This window comes from Oryza sativa, chromosome 5 (genome assembly GCF_034140825.1).
Source record: "Oryza sativa Japonica Group chromosome 5, ASM3414082v1".
Classification (NCBI taxonomy): domain Eukaryota; kingdom Viridiplantae; phylum Streptophyta; class Magnoliopsida; order Poales; family Poaceae; genus Oryza; species Oryza sativa.
In genome coordinates, this window is record NC_089039.1 from 19,820,205 (window position 1) to 19,841,947 (window position 21,743).

The window sequence follows — 21,743 nt, forward strand, 5'->3', positions numbered from 1 at the left end:
TTAGTCTCAGGCATGTCTTCGGCCAGGCAACTTGTTGTCAGGGCAGCAACCAAACAAGCTCTAAGTGACTCATAGGAATTATTCCATTGGATTGGATTCCTCTGCTTTTCCTCCAAAAATTCCTTCAATCCTAAGGACCAGCCAGTCAGCTAGCTTTGATTGAAGTGTCCTTCCTCCTTCAATGAAGATGGATGTGATCTATCTTTGACTCATGTCATTCCTCTCCAGTATGAAGATGATGATGATCTAGCTTTCAACTCGTGATTAATTCACCAAGGACACACACCTGAGCATCTCCATTGGATATGATCAATCAACTGCTGGTTTTCAACAACTTGGCTTACTATGTTGTAGGATGAAATGCTACCATTTCACATTTCAACTCAGGAGAAGAGCGATCGAAAGAAGAAGATGCAGGGACTTGGATTATAGGTAATCACCACCTTTATTCGATTCTTCGTCGTCATCGCTGTTTGGTACATTACCATGGCAGTTCAAGCGAAATTTTCAGAAAACTACCACCACATAGGCTTACATGCGAACATGCATACTACATACAACGGCGCCTTTGACAGGCAGCAGAGTTTCCACCATTCCATGGCTATGTATTTATTATTCTTCACCAGGTGCACCAACAGCAGGCGATCTGGTTGCCGGTAAAGAGAAGGGCGTCATCATCAGAGGAGCACCTGAGCTGCAGCTAGCCTAGCAATTGGGACCCTGCCAAAGAGAGTTAATAACAGTTAGTGATTGTTCTGTGAATTTATGAGTAGAGTTCTCGATTTTCATCACTCAACCGACCTGAAAGGCGAACAAGAAACATAGTCCAGCCCAGCCTTCGCAAAGAAAGCGACTGACAGAGGCTCTCCACCATGTTCACCACAGATGCCCACCTGTTTACAAAAAAAGAAAAACATTTCAATATAAGAAACCATGGATTCTATACAAGGTGATGTCCTCAGCTCCAGTGAAAGGCTAACCTTCAAGTTAGGCCTAGCTTTGCGGCCTCTCTCTGTAGCCAGCTTAACCAGCTCCCCAACTCCCCTCTGATCAAGCACCTAATATATTCATCAACAGGTATGTTACATGATAGAAATTGGTCAGATTGCACCAAATCAGAAGTCAGGACTCGAGAGTTGGGAAAAGAATATGCAGATGAGTTGCTCACATCTGTAAATGTTGGGAAATAGGGGTGTTTATCAAGGGAGGCCATTTTGGCTGTACAAATTTACCTCAAAGGGGTCATGCTGGAGGATACCCTGAGACAGATAGATGGGAAGGAACTTCCCCACATCATCCCTACTGTAACCAAATGTCATCTGTGTTAGGTCGTTTGTTCCAAAGGAGAAGAACTCAGCCTGCTCTGCTATCTGTCAATAAATGTGCAGCCAACACAGCACTGTCAGCTTATAGGTTTAAAGAAAACATAAACTCATCATTTGAACTTTGAATATTTTTATAATCATTCACTATTTCAAGATCAAAATATCCTTTAGGGTAATATCCAAGATTCTATTACTAGCCATGTTGCATGTACAGTTCTGTCTACATGTTGAATGACAATAACCATACTGAAGATTTTCAAAAAAGAAGGGAGCTATCAGTTGTTTCTTACCTCATCAGCCACTAAAGCTGCCCTGGGAATTTCAATCATAGTTCCAACTTTGTAGCCAATAGTTTTTCCCATGTCTGTGAACACCTTGTTGGCAATTTGACGGATAACATCCACTTGATGCCCCAATTCCTGTCACAGCAAAATACTCAAATGTCAATTGTTTGAAAACCAACCGAAAAGAACAATGTAATCAAATATATTAGAACATCAAAGAAGGTAAATATGAAGAAATGGAATGAACCATTTCCCGGATGAAGTCAATGTTCCATTCACACGTGATTTAATACTTGCATGATTCTAGAAATTGGAATTCATGTAAATATAAGTTATCATCTAAATTGCAGCACCTTCACAGACAGTCAATTACACAAGTCAGGTACTATGAATGAAAAGAAGAAAGCAAACACATACCTGAGGAGTTCCAACAAGGGGAACCATTATCTCCGGAAAGACTTGAATACCCTGGTTGGTCATGGTTATAGCAGCTTCAAAGATGGCACGGGCTTGCATTTCAGTCAATTCAGGGTATGATATACCAAGCCTGAAATTGAGTGGTCCCAGCATTAGTAAAGGAAAATGATGCAAATGTAGATTGTTGCTGCAACCTCAAATAAAGTAGGACAATAACCAAGTAAATGCTCTGGAAAAGGAAAGACCTAATTCAACACTGAATAGCAAAGTGCAAAAACCAACCTGCACCCACGGAAACCAAGCATTGGATTTACTTCGGAAAGTTTTTCTACTCTTGCAAGGACATCATCCTGAGCTGCTCCAGTTTCAGAGCATAGCTCACGCACCATATCCTCAACATGGCCTTCTGGAAGGAACTCATGAAGTGGAGGATCCAAGAGTCTAATAGTTACCGGAAGCCCTGGAATGCAACAAAAAACCATTTTTAAACGCCTGTATGACCAAGCATGTTGTGTGCAAGATGCAATGAATTAAGACTATGTTGAATGAATCATACATCCATCAATGTACCCCTTTCCATAAAAGAAGAATCATAGCAGAATCGTGCCCATTAACTTACATGATGCATAATATGTTAAGATAATATAGGCAATCTTCTAAAAGTATATTGCATCCCTTTTGCAAATTTATAACGTTGCATCTACACTAGAACAATCAATTAACTTATATTTAAGAAAGCAAAACTGTTTTTGTTTCCTTCAATTAAACACTAGTGCATCTAAATTCATTAAGACATATATATTATTATGGTAAAAATTTCGCATACCATCCATTGCACGGAAGATGCCTTCAAAGTCAGACCTCTGATAAGGCAAAAGGCGATCTAGTGCTTTCTGCCTCAGTTCAAGACTTGAAGCCATAATCATCTGCCTGACAGCCTTAATCCTCTCGTCTGAAGCGAAGAACTATGAAGAGAAGAAAAAGAGAAGAGGGCATGAAATTATCTGCATTGACTAGAAGAGAAGAGTTGCATCCATGAATCTAGCTTCTAAATGTTAAACTCAACTAAAAAGTTCAGGCACATATCATCCTAGCAAAAAAGAGAAAAAAAAAGAGCATTAACAAACAAAGTTAATACACACCATATGTTCAGTCCGGCATAGCCCAATTCCTTCTGCCCCATTCTGTCTGGCTGTTGTTGCATCCTCGGGGGTATCAGCATTTGCCATAACCTAGAACATGGAACATACTCACAATAAGCATTTTTTATTGATGCTGGTGCAACAGAACTAGGTAGCCTTGACCTTAGTGAGTAAATAAAACTAATGTCCCTTTTTCAGCTGACTTCAACTTGAAACATATTTTGCTTACCTTGAGTTTCCTAACTTCATCCACCCAAGACATGAAAGTTTCCAAATCACCACTAAGGGCTGGTGGGCAGAGTGGCTGCTTGCCAATGATCACTTCACCAGTTGATCCATTCAACGATAGCCACTCACCTTCATGCAGCGCCTTGTCTTCAATCACTACAATCTGTAGAGACACAGCAAATTAAGCAACTATCTGCAGTATAAAATGGTAATTGCAAACTCGATGTGTGAAAGGCAGCCTTTGTACATAAGAGAACTCTTAAATGTTTGTGTGGTGCAAGAATCTAGTATAATCACCTTGGACGCATCATTTACACGGACGCTTGAGCATCCTGACACACAACATTTGCCCCATCCGCGCGCAACAACAGCAGCGTGAGAGGTCATACCACCTCTTGCTGTAAGAATTCCAACAGCTGCATGCATGCCACCAACATCCTCTGGGCTGGTCTCTGTCCTCACCTTTACATTCATAATGGACAGGAAAATGTCAAGATACACCAAATGCAACGATGCAATGTGGAGTTTTCAAGTGCAGCTTGAATAAAGCTGTGATAAATCTATTTTTTTTCCTATAAGCAGCTGTTTAATATTCTAACATGGACGAAACAAACAAATTTGTCCTAGAAAGACAGATGATCAGGACGTACCAGAATAACATCTTTCCCTTGGGCATGCCATGCTTCAGCATCCTCGGCAGTGAATACAATTTGGCCCACAGCAGCCCCAGGTGATGCAGGTAAGCCCGTGGCAATAACTTTGTCTTTATACCCTGATGGGTTCTCAAACTGGTTTTCATAACAAAAGATTAAAAGTGAGATATCAATAACTGCCATTAATTTAGTTGTGAACTGAAACTCAAGTACGCAATGTCCAAGACCTGTGCAGAAACTAGCAGGCAACAAAATTTTAAAACAACAGTTACCAACATCAATACTTGTGTGATTATGTTTGATATTTGTTAGTTATGATAATAGTATTATACTTTACTACACAAGACGTAATGAGATAATCTCTGTTGTTTGCTAAAACTCATTCCAAATAATTCAAAATGCTCAGAGTTCAAGTAACAAACACTCTACCTATTTTGTGGAAAAATATAACATAAAGATTTTGATGTTCAGAATTAAAGCAGACATGCGTATCAAATTTCACTAATAGATCGCAAACACACATTTAATCTTTGATTATTCTAGCTTACTATTAAGTATTAACTGATTTATTCTAAGCACGCAATCGATGTGGTAACTTCTATGACATCAATACACCAACCCAACAAAATTGTTCTAAAAGAGCAACACGGCATTTTGGGATAACAGAGGTATTATGAAATTGTACGTGTCCATTTATGTGGTGCATGAGTTTATAGACCATTAGAGCCTCTTAGTTATACAATACCTGAGGATGAAGAAGCTGATCCAGGTGACCTGGTTCTACCATCTTAAGTGCTGTGCGGCGCTCAACAAGGCCCTCGTTAACCATGTCTACAGCAATCTTTACAGCACCTTTTCCTGTGCGCTTTCCTGTTCTGCACTGAAGCATCCAAAGCCTATTTTCCTGAACAGTAAATTCAATATCCTGCATTATACATGAAAATTAAGTTAGTCTCCCAAAAAAAAATAATGGAGGCACATTACCTAGTTGCTAAACCAAGAGCATGATCAAGACGTTTCAAATCACTTATTTCTGTGTGCAAGCTATTGGAGGTAATGAGATATCACCAAGACAATGCTCGAGTATATGATCAGACGATCGTGCTTCCTTTTAAGTTTCAGTTTGAGGGAAAAGTAGGACACTTATGCCTCTAGAACTGCCTTAATCCCATTATCTAATAAGGTATTGATGCATAAAGCAAATTAGAATATTGTACCATCATTTCTTTATAGTGACTCTCCAAAATTTTGCAGTTCTCAACGAGCTCTTCATAAGGCTCCGGCATGTGGTCCCTCATAGCATCAAGATCCTCTGGAGTTCTGATTCCAGCAACCACATCTTCACCCTGCAGAAGAAATAATATTGCATTATAAGAAATCGTTCGGGTATATATGAATTATCGCCGCTTGCATAACCCAATACGATCAGCAGGAAACATATTGCTCATACATTGATTCATACACACAAACCACAGGTGTGCAACAGTTAGCAGCTAGATGCAAATAGGAGCAACAGGGTGTGAGCCATACCTGAGCATTCACAAGGAATTCGCCGTAAAGCTTCTTCTCTCCAGTGCTTGGGTTCCTAGTGAAGAGCACACCCGTGCCAGAGGTGTTCCCCATGTTTCCAAACACCATGGTCTGCACGTTTACAGCAGTGCCCTTCAGCCCAGTGATCTTGTTTATGCTTCTGTACTTGATTGCTCTTGGGCTATCCCATGAGTTGAACACGGCCAACACGGCCAGCTGCAGTTGCTTCTTGGGATCTATGGCAAGCAAACAACACAGTACATTAGCATTCAGACGCCAAAAGAAAAGGCTCAGTTTCATCAAAACACTAATTAATTTCAGATATCACGAAGAGTGAAACTTTATGGGCATACCAGAGGGAAATGGCTCTCCCTTAGCTTCAACATAGACATCCTTGTACTGTGCCACTAGTTCTTTGAGGTCAGTGGCAGTCAGGTCAGTGTCGTTGTGCAGCCCCTTGACTGCTTTCATGGCTTCGAGCTTCTCCTCGAACAGTGCATGAGGAATGTCCATGACCTGGAAAAGAGAGAGAAAAAAATTCTAAGAACTGATCTCTGTAGCATTCAAGAACCAGGAAGCATTCATGACCTGTAACCAATTTTTGGGCTGAATAAAGGCAAAATTCCCCTCTATTGAGTAACAACTAACACCCATCACAAATTCACGATTCTGCGGCTCATCCTTGCGACATCCTACCGAAACCCTCTGGCCTTATCTTACCAGCGAATCGCGGCCAAGGCAATCGAAGCTGGTATAGGTCTAGCATCCATGATGGGCTCAGGCGCGGTCCGCAGGGCGCTCTCCTCCGCGCCGCCGTCGCCGCCGCCGCCGCCGCCGCGGCGGCGCTTGTGATGAGTCGAACCATGGCTGGGATTGGTAGGAGGAGGGAGGTGGTCGAGGGCTCGGGACGCAGTGGAGTTCGAACCACTTCGACTCCAGCGACCGGACCGGTCCGGTCCGGTGCAAGGTGACCGACCGACCGGTTGCGCACCCCAAGCAAAGGGCAAAAGTTGTGCAGACCGCCGAGACCGGTGTGGTGAACGGTGCGCTTGAAAAATATAATAAAACTTACTGTTTTTTACTCTAAATTAAATTTGCTAAAAAAGAATAAAATTAAGAACATTTTTTCCAAAAAAAATAAGCTTTGATGAATATAGGTGAAAAAAAAGTAATTGGTTGTATGACTGGAGTAGCAACCAACTTGTCTTTGAACTTCTAGGAAGACAGATATTTCCATATTGCAGATGTTATCAGGTACTATGTTGGAGGACCCTGTACTGATTAATTTAATTATTACATGAAATAGGAGTATATGTGAGCTGAGCTAGTAAGGAGTGTCAAATTGTACTGCTAACCACCCATCGCCTTCACCAGTCATCCTTTCCAATAAAATTAAAGAACTATGGTCAAAATACGGCAATAGTGCCGTACAGGTCTCCTAAGAAAACATCTTGTATTCTTTGTACGAGGAGATCAAATATTGACAGCAAGTTCCATGTTAATCCCTTGCTAGCACATAATCGCATATACGATCGAGAGGGACATACTATCTCTTGTTTTTTTTTCCTTTTTTTTCTTGACACAATACTAAAATATTCTCCTTGTAACTTTTCTAAAGTCAAATACTACTAAAATTATTCCCTATTTTCTAATAGTAAAATAGAGCCACAAAAGAACAATAAGCTTTGGGAAGTTGGAGTGACTCTAGTGCGGACAAATTCCCCCCACATAGGATGAGACGGAAGAACCGGGCCCCACCCAACGCACAAAAGTATGCGCATCCGCAGCCACCACCGTCGCGTCGCTGACGCAGCATAAATAACTTACCCACCACGTCGATGCAGCCGTGGCAGTGTTGACGCACACGAAAGTAGCAGAGAAAAAGTAAAATTAAGCTCGTGAGCTCCGACGAGCTAGGCAGCTAGCTGCCGAGTCAGCGAGCCGGGCGAGTGTGATCTGATGAGGAGTACGTACCACGTTGCCGAACATGTCGAGGAAACGGCGGTAGGAGTCGTACGCGAAGCGGTCGCCGCTCTTGGCCGCCAGTCCCGCCGCCACCTCGTCGTTCAGCCCCAGGTTCAGCACCGTGTCCATCATCCCCGGCATCGACACCTGCACACACACGCACGCACGGATCGATCAGCAACGGAGATCAATCGATCTGTCACATCGCCGGCGTGGCAGAGAGGAAGAGAGAGAGAGAGTAAATATAAGTAAGTGATACGCACGGCGGCGCCGGAGCGGACGGAGAGGAGGAGAGGGCGGGCGGGGTCGCCGAGGCGCGCCGCCATGTACTCCTCCACCCACTGGAGCCCCTCGACGATCTCCTCCCACAGCCCCGCCGGCAGCGTCTTCCCCGCCGCCTGGTACTGCTGGCACGCCTCCGTCGACACCGTGAACCCCGGCGGCACCGACAGCCCGATGCTCGCCATCTCCGCCAAGTTCGCCCCCTTCCCTCCCAGCTGTACACCCCCCCCCCCCCCCCCAACCAACCAAAACCAGTGTAAAAAACAATCAAAATTCCAAGTTCATAACATCATCATCTCGTATCAACAGCGATTATTTTTACCAGGTCCTTCATGGCCTTGTTGCCCTCGCTCTTGCCCTTGCCGAAGTGGAACACCCTCTGCACACGAGCACATTGAGCCGGAGCCATTAGTGACCGGTGCAAGTGCAGTGAGGCACTGAGGCTTTGTGCAAAGCGAAGCTGGTGAAGTGTGGTGCTCATGGCGGAGAGGCCAAGCCCCCCTATTTATAGCACGGTGTGTGACGGTGTGACCCACCGGGAGACGTCATCGCACGGGCGGCTCATGCGGGGGGAGGAGGACCAGCCCGGCAAAAAATTGGTTGGGTAGGTGGATTTTTGTGTTAAAAAAAGGTCTAATAATGTAATGTAAAAGTAGTATAAAAAGTCTAATACTGCAATGTAAAGTACAGCATGGATAGCTTCTTCTGTGGATGTGAACAAGAAATTTGTTAGACGTGTGGTGATTAAAATGGGAGCTTTTTTGAGCTTTTAAGTGTGAGTGAATTTTGGATACGCCTGTATCAAAACCAGGGGAATATGTGCAGTGCCCACAAGAAATTAGACGTGTTATAGATAAAATGCAAGCTTTGTTAGTTTTAAGCGGGAATAAAATTGGACTTGTCTGTATCAAAACCAGGGGAGTTTGTGCAGAGCCCATCGTTAATTAGCACTAGAGAGAAATTAACATGTACAGGAGGTGTGCACGAAATTGAGCAGATCATGAAAATGTAAAATGGTTAGTGTGACTTATAATAGGTCGAAAATGCAACGTAATGTGCTCCAACAAACTAGAGAAGAGCCAAATATCTTTACACCAAAGTTACTTTTGCTCGTGTGAGCAACGTACGCTTCATCGGTTGTATGTTTCTGGTGCTCACCGCTTAAGCAGTGTACATATGACATGGGCACATAGTAACACTAGTGTTGACACAAACATTTTTGTCCTTAAAAAAAGTTGGGGTCAACAACAAATTATGTCACCAAAGGCATCCAAGAATACCACTACCACGCATAATATCCCAGATAAAACTCCAAAATTGGTTTGATGGTGTTGTTTTGTTTAGCTTCGACCACTGCTTTTACGGCTCAAACTTATCACCACAAAACACACGCATCAAGGATCAGTAGCAATGTACTGGACAGTAACGTATCCATTATTCTGATTCACTGTTCATTATTGCTCGAGTGATCTCTCTTAGCTCGATTTGAGCCAGTCACGCCACTTCATCACTGATGTATTCTTTATACTCAAATTTGTTATATAAATCTTTGCAAATGCAAATGGAAAATCAACTCGAAAAGGAAAGCACTATACAATAAGTACCAGGTTGTCTTGCCACCACGGAAACTCTCTAGAAATTGGTGTCGCCAAATTGGCATTCAAATATTCAGAAACAAATAAAGAGAGCTTTTGCAGCAGAAATGGCCAAATAAAATGGCGCTGGGCAGTAGCCTTTCTGTTTCCTTTGCTCAGCGATTGCGTTATGTACACTGTCTGATAGCGGTGCAGGTTCAGTTGAGAACCAACACGTCCAGCCCAAAATAAAGTAGTTGTGCATTTACATCATTTCATCATTTGCCACTTGTTGAGGTGTTTGGTGCCATGAACTTCATGAGACTAGGGAAGGGGACTAAAAGGCTTATTAAAGCAAAAAAGCACAGGCCATATAAGCCTTGCTTGCTTGCATTAGGATGGCCCCAAAAAAGTGCTAATCTGTTTTTCCTTGGAGTTTTATCACTCTTTATATGAGAAAGGTGTGTACAAACTATAGCATCGATCCAGCTCACGTTTGTCACAACATATCTCACCTAGCCTATCCTAGTAAAAGATGCTTTGCGAAAGATTTGAAGATTGCTTTAGTTCATTCAAATGTAAGGTTAACCATGTAATATGTTTCTAATTTGAAATAAATTTGGTGAGTTAAAAAAACAGAAAATAATCAGGGATCACATGGCCGGTTTGATTAAGCTAAAAATAATAGTTCTGCCGGTGTGAACGCGCAAAATTCTCCAAGCAAGCGGACACTTTGGGCTACCTGCAAGAGAGATAAGACGAGTCCGAGGCGAGCACACGCCATGGCCACGCACGACACGGATAGCCACGTCCGCCGTGGCAGGATGGGTTTCCCGACCCGTCTTGCTTGTGCCGTTGTGCGTGTGACTGCGCGTATCGCGGGATGGATTTGCAGCTCAGCTACACGTCTGGTCCGTCCCTGCTGGTCGCCGTGAGGATATGATTCTCTACTACTCCTGTAACCCTCTTGCGACAGTGAACGATCGTTTCGTGACCGTGACACCACATTCGAGCGTGCCTTTTGGGGGAAAAGGAGTTGGCAATTCGCTGTGCTGCAGGTGCCTCGTTTTTCAGAGTGACAGGTAGACTATACTACGCCGCACATACTTAGGATCGTGTTACACGTAGTACTCAACAGGCAAATATCGTAGATAATTGTGTCACCGAAAATATATCCATGGCTAGCATCGGTTGTCCAATTAGTGATAATTCGTCAAATAGCGTATTAGCGTATAAAAAAATTATGGTTAAAACTTTGAGTGATGTTTCGGTGCTCTTTATTGGTATTGTACTACCGGTAGAAATGTTTGGATAGTTCGTTATTAAGAGTAAATTAGTATTTTACTAATATAGTGATTAGGTAACTTTGTCATTTATGTTTTTTGGTCTAGATGGATATGTGGTCATCCATTGCATTGACATCGCTTATATTCCATCAAAAAGCAAAGAAAAAAAGAGAAAAAAAGGTTTAGTCATTACTAAATAATGATTATACCCCATCATACCTATTGTTTTACAATAATGCCCCTCCGTATTAAATCTGAATCACTTCAATTAAAAGAAATCAACGATTCTGATTGTTTTTGACTATCAGTAGAGAGCGCCGTAGTAGGGCTTTAAAACTTTTATAAATGTGCTTTTAGTGATTTAAATATTAATGTAAAAATACAATAAAATACCTCAAAATCAACTATAAAAGTAAATTTTAAGATTTAAATTTTGGCATCGGTATGTTGTAGGGTAAAAGATGCAGTCCATGTATGTATAATTTTCTCGACGAGGAGTTGTGCTTCTCCCAAAGGCCTTGATGCAAACGTAAGGTGAAAATTGCGGGCGTCGTCAGAGTATGTGCGTAGGTTGCCGCTCGTCAAACGGCGACGATGAGGCTGCTGCTGGGTGAGGTCGTGGAACACCGCGAGACGACAAGCCGGAGCCGAGCTAGTGCCGTGTGCCGAGAGGCGCCGGCCACCTGCATCTGGTGGCCTTTTTGATAGTACGTTGTTCAGTTCTGCCGCGCGGCCGGGCTGGCTCGACGCGTGGCCGCGCGCGACGGCATCACCACCGTTCACCCACTGCACCATCGATCAACGCGCGCCCGGCCCGGCGCGGCTGCGCGCAACGCATCGCGTCGCGTCGCGGCCCCGCGCGCGCGTCATGGGCTTTGGACGGACGCAGCGCGGAAGGGGAAAAAAAGTGGAAAACCCGCGGGCGCGGAGGCTGGTATTCCGCTTCCACTCCACGGCGGCGGCGCAGCTAGCGCACGCACGCGCGCGCACGGCGTTAGCGCGACAGGGCACCGCGCGGCGCGGCACGTGCAACCGCACGAGTGCGCGAGCCGGCCTCACGCAGCCACGCTAGCTATAGCCGCTATATCGTGGCGCAGCATGTGCGGGTAGTGAAAACTAAAGACGATCGGCGCGACAAAGAAAGAAGAAAAAATAGCACAAGCAGTAAATTCTTTTTTTTAAGACTCAAACACAAACAGTAAATTTTTTTTAACGACTAACACAAGCAGTAAATTCGTTCTACGTAGTAGAGCTGGAAGATATGTCAACGACATAGGCTGCGTTTGAGCGCAGGAGAAAGAGAGAAAGATAGTTTTGTTTTTCGCGCGCACGTTTTCTGAACTACTAAACGGTGTGTTTTTTATAAAAAATTTCTATAGAAAAGTTGCTTTAAATAATCATATTAATCCATTTTTGAAGTTTAAAATAATTAATACTCAATTAATCATGTGTTAATGGCTCACCTCGTTTTACGTATCTTCCCAATCTTCTCAATCCACTCCTTCTCAAACACACCCATAATCTCTTCTTACAAATGAACAATGAAAAAGACGCTTGTTTGTTGAAAATTAAGCTATCGGATCATGTCAAAATTTTGCCAAGGGGAAAATTTCCATAAGAAACGTGTTGCATGTTTTTCATTACCTGGGCAACTCCAAGTGCACTTCTAGGTTAGAAGATGGTAAGGGATAGGATCATAGGATTATCCATTGCCTCAGCCACAGCCAGTTTGCATTGCCACGTTTGAACCACCCATTTCCCCCCATTATTGGAATTTAGTAGTATAACTAAAGCAAAATCAAACTAGACTACTTTTTATATAAAAAAAATCAATTGCCTAGCCTTTTGTACTCCTAACTCGTATTGTTTGCTAATACCTTTTTCCTAAGTCAGCAGGAAACCTAGAGTAATCAAACTTTAACATTTACTTTTACGAATTTGCTATATATTTATTGATAAATTTTCCTCCAAAAAATTAACTGATGTAATTACAGTACATTCGTAGTGTAATTACACTGTAACTTACATGTAACTTGTATATAACTTTCAAAAATCTCTCAGTAACATGTTATTTCGATAAAATAGAGGTCGTGGGAACAAATCCTTTCACACATGTGTGTGCTGTGATTTTTTTCTTCCTCACCAGAACAAATCTTGTAATAGATCTAACCATTCAAAATTACATGAAACTTACATAAAAGTTACACTGTAGTTACATGCAAGTTACAGTGTAATTACATACAAGTTACAGTGTAATCACACTACGGTTGTACTATAATTATATCTGTCAAATTTTTAGGAGAAAATTTATCGACAAATGTATAGGTAGTCCCTTACTTTTAAAGCAACATAAAAACGACTACCTTAATTAAACTAGGTGGGAGGCCCACGTAATTATACGGCTAACACCCATATAAAATTATCTAAATTGGTTTACACATTATTTTTTTAGAAAAATTGTTAGAATTTTAAAAAATTGAACCTTACTATCATCGGGTTCCTAATTTTATATTTTTTTAAAAGTCACACCAACCATCACCTCCTTACTCCTTTGTCTGCTCGATCTGTCATGACTTCTTTAAAAATCTTGATTACCTTGTAATTTTTAAGTTTATTATCTTATTGAGTTTTGTTTTATAGTTTATAGAAGTCACATCAAACACTATCTATGTACTCTTTACAGCCCGTTCATTGTTCCTTCTCTTTATTCTCACTAGTATTTGAAAAGCTAAACCAATTCATTGTTGGATTATTCTTTTACATCCTAGAAGTCATGTCAGCCGCTGTGATCCTAACTATCTGCCACAACTCTTAATCATTATTAGGATTCTAAAAATCAAATATAATCATTATTGGGGCTTTGTTTTATAATTTTTATATTATATGTCCCATTAGACGATATCATCCTACTCCTTTACGGTTCACCTGCTATCTCTTATTTATTGTCATTTGCCACCGTTGTATTTTAGATGGAATGTTTTTCAATATTTCTTTTTAATTTCAATTTTATAAATTATATTCCTACTTAAACTTAAATTTTATTTTCTAATTTTGGAATTTATTTTATTAATTTTGAATTTTAATTAATCTCGTATTATATTTTACGCTGACTATTTTTTATTATTACTTATTATTATTTTCAAATTTCACCTATTTTTAAATTGTATTCTTACTTGAATTCTCATATTATTTTCTTAATTTCAGTATTTATTTTACTTTTTGTTTTTAAATTTAATTAACCTATTTTTTAAATTTAATTAATCTGGTGTTTTTGTTCTAGATGTCTTTTTTAATATTTCTTATTTTTATTCCTAATTTTAGTTATTCTAAATTGTATTTCTATTTGAACTCTTATTTTTAATTTTCTAGTTTTTGTAACTTATTTATTTTTATTTGTAAATTTTAATTAATCTCTTATTCTATATGGAATGTTATTTTAGTATTGCTTTTTTTATTTTGAATTTCTGTTACTTTTGAATTGCAATCCTACTTGTACTCTTATTTTTCTAATGTTGATTTTTAATGAAGTGTTTTTTCAATATTCTTTATTTTTTATTTCGAATTTATTTTATTTATAAATTGTATTTTTATTTGAACTCTTTTTTTTATCAGACTAATATGAAAATTTCTAGTTTCACAACGAACGTGATGTCTTCTTTTAAGGCTATTGTAATAATATAATAGATGTTGAACAATATTAGAGTAATTTCTATGCTACTTAATGAGGATTAAAAGCAGTATTGGTCATAAAAACTAACAAACATATTTATATAAGAGAACAAACTAAACAACCGGAACAACATTTGTAATTAGATAGGAAAGAAAGATAGAGAGATTGACCTGCTTATTTTGTGCATGTCATCTCTGTTGTAGCCAAACCACATCACATAGGCATCATGTGGTAAGTGTGCAACGAATCAGTTTATTCACGGGATTATTAAAACAGATTATTTGCTCACGCTATAAAAAATTAAGTTTTCTAGAAAACTTATTATTATTATTATTATTATTATTATTATTATTATTATTATTATTATTATTTTAGATCACTTGTTTAAATCTATTATAATTTAAAACATTCGACTGTTAGAATATACGGTATTTTAGCTTGTTTCAAGCTTAGGATATTGAGTAAACTGGTGCATTTGGACATAACTTTTCCCCCCATAAAACCACGAAGACTATGGGTCTCGTAATCTCATCGCAACCATGCCTACATTTCATAACAATTAACAAACATCTTTGGACTTACTTGAGACAAGGTATACATACCTATAACCGTGTTTGTCCTCCTGTCGCTAAGACGCCAACGTTGATAATAGGGCCTGCGTCCTAGTTAGAATTAATTTACCACTAATTAACTATACTCGGTAGAATCTGTGGGCATTTGAAACTCTGGTTTCCTATGCAGGATGGCTGTTTTTGCAGCAAACAAAAACGCACGACACCCCCAGAACTGAAATGCAGAATAAAAAACAGTATAAACCGGTTCTTTTCTTGTCCTTTTAAAAAATCATTCTTGCGGCTCTAATAGGAAGGGCATGGAACTGACAAATTCCAGCATATTTTGAACAGAACCATCCTGAGCACGAATGACGACATATTTTTATGTTATTTGTATCACATATACCTAGAGCGTCTTGATTTGTGTAGCAACATTCATTTCTACAACAACTATCTTAGATCACGAAAAATATAGTTCCGATTAACTAAGGTTCTGTTTGGCTTTTAGCCAATATTATAAACTTCTCAAAATATTGGCAACCCAAAAATTCGATAAAATGATTTTTTGTAGTTTGATGTTAAATATTGGCAAAGCTAATTTAGGGCTAGTTCAATTTGCTATCCTACTATATTAATATGCCATACCAAATAAGTTTATAAATGCTTTGCTATTATTTTCTATGTCCCAAAATATAGAGTAACAACTACAGATAACTATATTTTAGGATCGAGATATGTTGTTTAGGTAATAATAATCATATCTTACTATAAAGTTGATGCTCACTAACTCCTAAAACTCAACATGTAACCATGCCACATCATTACCCACTAGCAATAATTATATAGTTAACCCCATGCAAGCATACAACATCATCTATAATCTATAATTTATTTAATTATACAAATCAACATGCAAGTATATCTAATCATCACCCCTTACATCATTTTCACAATATTTTAACAATTATATCTATCATTTTTGTAATATTTAACATATAATTATCAATATGTTCTACATTAAATTAAATCACATTTATCATTTGTTTGTTTTATGATAAGTACTAATAAACCATCATATTTCATTTTTTTTTACACCTAGCATGATTGTCGGAATATTGCTTAGTATTCCCGCAGCAAAGCGCGGAGAATCACCTAGTTCTTTTAAAAGAAAACACCTTATGCCCTAACTAGAAATGGGCTGAACTAGGGGCAAAACCAGAGAACAGAACCATGTATATTGCACTGTCGGCCGATTTGGTAGTTCGATCATATATGATTCACCATGATTTGGTAGTTCCTCAAAATACCATGAAGTAACTTATAGAAACCATGATTTGAGTTAAACGTCAACAAAACAACAAAATTAGCAATATGCACGAGTGAACATGGGAATATTATTGCTACCAAACATTTGATGGACAGACAAGAATTTCGTAGCATATGCCCCTAATGTTTGCTTAGGTCCGTGATGATGCCAAGTGAAATGAACCTCTCTGCACCAGGGAGAAATATATTCCATTCATGCATGTGTTGATACACCTCCGTGCTAATTGGCTAGATTGCTGTCAAAGGGCCCGTGATCACTTGGATTTAGCCGCGGCGAAAAGTACTTAAATCCTATAGTTTTTATTTACTTGCGTGATCACAACCTTGTCCACTTGCCTAATGGTCGAGCTTACCGGCTTAAATGCTTAATCAAGTTGCTAGATTGCTAAGATGAATTCGGTCCCTGTCTCACCATGGATTCCAGGCTCGATTCCGTTCACATTCTTGATGTACTGGGAGTCTGGGACTGATGAAAAAAAAAATCTTTGCATATAACTGTATCTGTTTTTCTGGTTTTGGTGAAACCATGGGCTTGGCAATCCAGAATCTGAGATGCCTCTGTGAAGTGCATGATAAAAAGTAGAAATATCTAAGGTAACTAGAAAGCCTACCAAATTGATTGGGAGTCACTAGCTCTATATAGATAGAGTCATTACAGTTTGTCTTACCCCCAAGATTCCAAATGATGGAATGATTAAGCTTTCAGCAGTTTGCACCTATGAGCCTAGCTACTCAACTAGAGAGTTGATTTATTATCATTTATTTGCATACTTTTGTTTCCTTTTTCCCTAATCGATGATAATCTTTATAAACAGTCATTGGTAGCCAAAACAAATGGTTATGCTATGGTAGAACCAGAATTCTTCTAAGCTTAGGGCTCAGCTAATATAATTTACATAACTTTGTCCCATTTTTTTTTTAATTTTATAGTGCAATTCTAATGGATATTTAGACTTAAGAGTAGGGTTGCAGCCCTAGCAGTCTTCTCCCATCTCTACCCTTGGTTATACAGATTCTTGTTAATCATAAATGAATTTTAGCAATAGGTGTTTTATGTGTATGTCCTTAGGTTGATATTCTAAGTTGCTTTCTTGTTTTTGTCAAGCTGTGATCTTGTAATTTGCGGTGATTTGACTAGCAACTTCTGTATGTATAATTGGCTGTAGCTTTCATTATCTTTAAAAAAATATTGTCGATATCTATCTGTATGCTAACCAAACTGAACAAAGAACAACTATCATCACATCATGTGGACCTAAATGCATCATTTCCAATATCTGCAGGTTTATCTCATTTAGAACATGTAGTTGTACTCTTTTTACAAATAATTTAGGATATAAATTGATAATGATAGTACCACTGTTGGTATTTTCCCTCCCTCTCTCCTCATGCACAGTGTGCCGTCTCTCTACCCTCCAACTGATGTGCCGTCACTTCCTTACTCTCCGAACAAGGGGCCACCGCCTTGCTCCCCTTTGATCGGATAGCATGCCACGAGCTTGCTGCTTGGAAGGGGGGAGGGGGATCTAGCCCATAGGCCACCACCTCAATCTCGTTAGGCAGGTGGTGGTGGAGGCCCCCTTCCATGCCTTCATACTCTCAGGATTAAGAGTGGATCTCGATGACATCGGTCCCTGTCCAACGCGGCAAATACCTACAAAGCAATGGAGGCGGACGTCGCATGGTATGTTTAACAACAACATGCGATAGAGATGAGGCTATGTGGAATTATATCTGGTCATCCCAAGCTTGGACCAAATCCTATGGAGGGTGGGGGGGAGGGGGGTTGTGCTTACTTGATTTGCCAACAGGGACACAAGCTCAACAACATCAACTAACAGTGCCATCTACATTATTATCAACCGATGTGCTCCTCTGCTACCTTCTACATCTTTGAAGGTGATGAGGAGAAGAGATGCATGAGCAATCTTTTATCTATTTTTAGAAGCTGCATGATGCAATAAAAATTTTCTGGAAAGAAATTGTTCTGCTAGCTGTTGTTCATCACACCAAAGTTACACTTTATTCTATTGTTGATCAATCAATGAAACCACATTGTTGGATTGGTGAAATGAAGTGAATTTGTTACAAACTTTTGATTGTTAGATTGATGAATGAAATGAAGTTGTTTGTTGGATCGGTGAATGCAAATCAACAAATCTATTGGCATTGCATATATATTTTTGGAGCGTTCAAAATCACTGTATGTTTGTTTGTAAGTAGAATTAACAGTTATGCTCCATATATCACTATTGGTTCACACCCTAAACCAATCGTATCATTGTCGGTAGCACACTGCCAGTTTAAAAACCAACAATGATGCCGGTTATGACCTACTAGTAGCAGAGATGTTTTTTTATAGTGCAAGGATACAGCGTCACACAAGCCCGCACTTCCAATATCACACGTGTGAATCTAAATATGTACTCCGTCCCTAAAAGATGTTGAACGCATGCATCTGCGCATCCTCTAAATAAAGGAGTAAATAAATAAATGAGAGACAGTGCCAACCATAGGGCCGGATTGAATTCAAGTGTGTAGAAAAAAATGGGCCTTATGTGGCTCAATGGGCTGGCCAACCACGCATATCCCCGCTACAGTGCTACCTCGTGAGCTATACGATGGTGTGTTCCGAGCTCCTATACGTCAATACGCATGCGAGTCGAACCAGTGAGTGATAGATGCTCGCACGATCGAGAGTCAACGGTGTGTCAAACACAGCAATCGCGCGCGCGAGCCAACGAACGAACGAGGAGCTGCGGCATGCACGGTTTACCTTTTTGGTAGTCGGGATCGGCGCCGCCACTGCCCTGAGAGGCGAGCAATGCCCGCCCCGCGCCGAGCCGCCGGACCCCGAGCGGATGGCGACCTCCGGCTTGCCGTGCCGCGCTCTCTGCGCCACGACGGATCGGCGGCCGGCGGCGGCCGCCCCATCTCTGCACCTCCTGCCGTTATTCCCGCTCGCCCTCTGCACGCACACGGCCCTCGAAACCGACGGCATCCTGGCCCTGATCGATCTCCCCTCCAACTCCAAGCTCGCGCTTCACCTGGTAAACGCAAGTACACAAAAGCAGATCATTCACCTTCGTCTCTGCATGGTTTTCCCCAGCAAGGAACGAAATCCACCGAGCAGCGTCGTGCGTGACGTCGTTCGCTGCTTTACCTGGGATCGGAGAGAGATTCGCGAGTTCCAACGAAGCTGGAGAGCTGCAGAGATTGTGTGTGGCGGGGGGCGCGTGGGCGAGGTGCGATCACGGAAAAGAGAGGGGAGGGGAGCGCGGGTGTGGGAGTGGAAATTTGGCGGCTGGAGTGTAACGTCCTCTCCACGTGGCGCCCCGGTGTTCACAAGCGCCCCAATCGCAGCGGCCGCGCGTGCCTTATCCTAGCTGGCCCCTCCCTCCCTCCCGCCCGCGCCTTTACGTGTGGCTCCAGGGGATTCCCGAACCCCCGGCGCGCCCGCCTCCGGCCCAGGCGCGCAAGTGGGCGCGCTCCGCTCCACCGCGACAAAGACGACGGCACGCACGACGCGCGCGTCGGCGCGTGCTCCCAAATACTCCCCCGATTCCACCGAGCGTTTCCACTGATATCTCACAGAGAAGGAATAAAGTTCGGGAGTAGCTATATTTATAACACCATATTTTTCATCAAAAGTTAGTCGGCATGTATTTACATTGTAGGTTACTAAATTACATATGTAATTTTAGTGTATTTACAATGTAAGTCTCAAAATTACATATGTAAGTACTAAAATTACATATGTAAGTTACAAAATTACATACTAATTATATATGTAAGTGGTGTGTATGTAGGGTGTAACTACTGTCTAAATATACTACTAATATATACTAATTACATATTTATACTTTAATTACATATGTGTTTCGCTGGTCGGTACAAATACTCATACTTGATCGAGTGCATGCAGTGAAGAAAAAAATAGTAGCAAAGTTCTCCAGTAGACCGCTAATTAGCGACCTGTAACCTATAAAGCACAACTAGTTACGCGTAATTAAGTATGCTAGCACGAATCCTATGACCGATCCAATGGCTCAACAAGCGACTGTAATCAACCAGAAAATGTGTTTTAGCAAGTTCACTTTGCATCTCTCGTTTTTGTACTCCATCTCACGTATTAAATAAAAATACTTAAAACACTATGGATTGTTGTTTTGATTTACGTGGCATGCTAATCAGTAAAAGAAAAATAAAAAACATAAAACATGTGGGACCTACATGTAAATGAACTTTCACCTCTATGAGAGCGGCGGCCGGGGCTAGGGTAGAAACGGTTGCACTGAGTTTAGCGGTGAGTGAAGGAGAAGACATCACCATGCGAAGTATGGCTGTGGTGGCGAACGAGGACGCGAAAGTGGGGAGGACAGCTCCACGCTCGCTAACCACCGAGCAATGGTTGCGGTAGCTTCGGTCTCCAAGGAGGAATAGGATCCGGACTAGAGACGGGAGCTAGGGAAGCGACGTCGATGCAACCAACAGAGGTGGATGTGCTTAGTGGTGAGGTGGAGACGAAAATGGTGGTGACATAGGTGTGCGAAGAAGGCGTCACCATATGCTTTAGCACCCGTGGCCTCAACGAGGGAGGGCGAGTCATCGCTTGGCGAGTGCACGCAGGCGAGCAAAGCGCGGATACGTGTATGCTGCAAGCCGGACAGGGAGAGAGACATACTCCTAAGTGACCTAACCCCACGAGGAGAGGGGCAACGGTCATGGCGGACTAGTAGGGTCGCAGCAACTGTCCGACGAGCTTGTGAGGAGCGGCCTCGTTGCCACCGGCGGCATGGATGGCAGGGGTGGCGAGGCGGTGAAGATGATACGGGAGGCTAAGATTGCGTAGGAGGAGCTCGACAAGGAGAGAAAGATGATGCGGCTTGCCGATGAGCTCCGCGAGGGTAGGCATGGCTCCAGTTCAAGCTTGAGCCTTTCTAGTCCGCCGCAGCCACCGCCCCTCTCCCTGTCGTCCGCCATCCTTCCAGGGCGTCGCGACCGCTGCCATTCTCCTCTCGGCCACCGCCAGCCTCCCAGCCTAGAAGGAAGGGGGGAAAGAGGAGGAAGAAGAGCTGGCTACTAACATGCCCCCATGTGGATCCCATGCTAGCTTAGCATGGTTGACCGTAGTCAACTCGCCACGTTGACTAGAACCGAGCACTATACAGCTTAGGGCGTCGAGTACACCGGTTTTGCAAGTTTACGGACGAGGTATATCTAGTAGTATTTCGATTCTCAACGACACAATTTAAACTAGATATGAAATTTAGAGACTTAAATTGAACTTCACAGACATTGGGAAACAGTGAAACACGGCCCGGTTCGCGCCGAACAGTCTGGACCTCGCGCTCGCGGCCCGCACGCGCACGGGAGTTGCGACCTGCGACGAGACGCGGGCAGCCGGGCATGATCTCCCCGCGTCCGACGCAACCGCGTTTATTTTCTTCCCATGGCTGCCTCCACGACGCCCGCGCCTTCGTCCGTTCGGGGGTAGGGCGGCCGCC

General features: G+C 41.8%; 1 protein-coding gene across 1 annotated transcript; it reads right to left on the reverse strand.

Moving 5' to 3' along the window:
* Positions 1-400: 400 nt before the first annotated feature.
* On the reverse strand, positions 401-19,500 carry LOC4338750 (pyruvate, phosphate dikinase 1, chloroplastic-like). Its single transcript, NM_001402526.1, has 21 exons — positions 19,400-19,500; positions 19,013-19,283; positions 8,149-8,205; positions 7,808-8,041; positions 7,554-7,691; positions 5,933-6,095; positions 5,580-5,815; positions 5,267-5,395; positions 4,795-4,974; positions 4,047-4,184; positions 3,694-3,858; positions 3,398-3,559; positions 3,169-3,258; positions 2,853-2,991; positions 2,309-2,486; positions 2,027-2,156; positions 1,616-1,744; positions 1,233-1,370; positions 981-1,058; positions 802-893; positions 401-720 (listed from the first exon to the last, which is right to left on the reverse strand). The coding sequence occupies exons 2-21, from the start codon at positions 19,235-19,237 to the stop codon at positions 678-680; spliced, it is 2,844 nt and encodes a 947-aa protein (NP_001389455.1). The 5' UTR covers positions 19,238-19,283; positions 19,400-19,500; the 3' UTR covers positions 401-677.
* Between the last annotated feature and the right edge of the window lie 2,243 nt (positions 19,501-21,743).

Coding starts and splice junctions, on each gene's coding strand:
- LOC4338750 (NM_001402526.1), bottom strand. CDS start 19,237: ATGCCGTCGGTTTCGAGGGCCGTGTGCGTGCAGAGGGCGAGCGGGAAT. Junction 4,185..4,794: donor ATCAGCTTCTTCATCCTCAG/GTATTGTATAAC, acceptor TATGAAAACCAG/TTTGAGAACCCATCAGGGTA. Junction 1,371..1,615: donor CAGCTTTAGTGGCTGATGAG/GTAAGAAACAAC, acceptor ATTTATTGACAG/ATAGCAGAGCAGGCTGAGTT.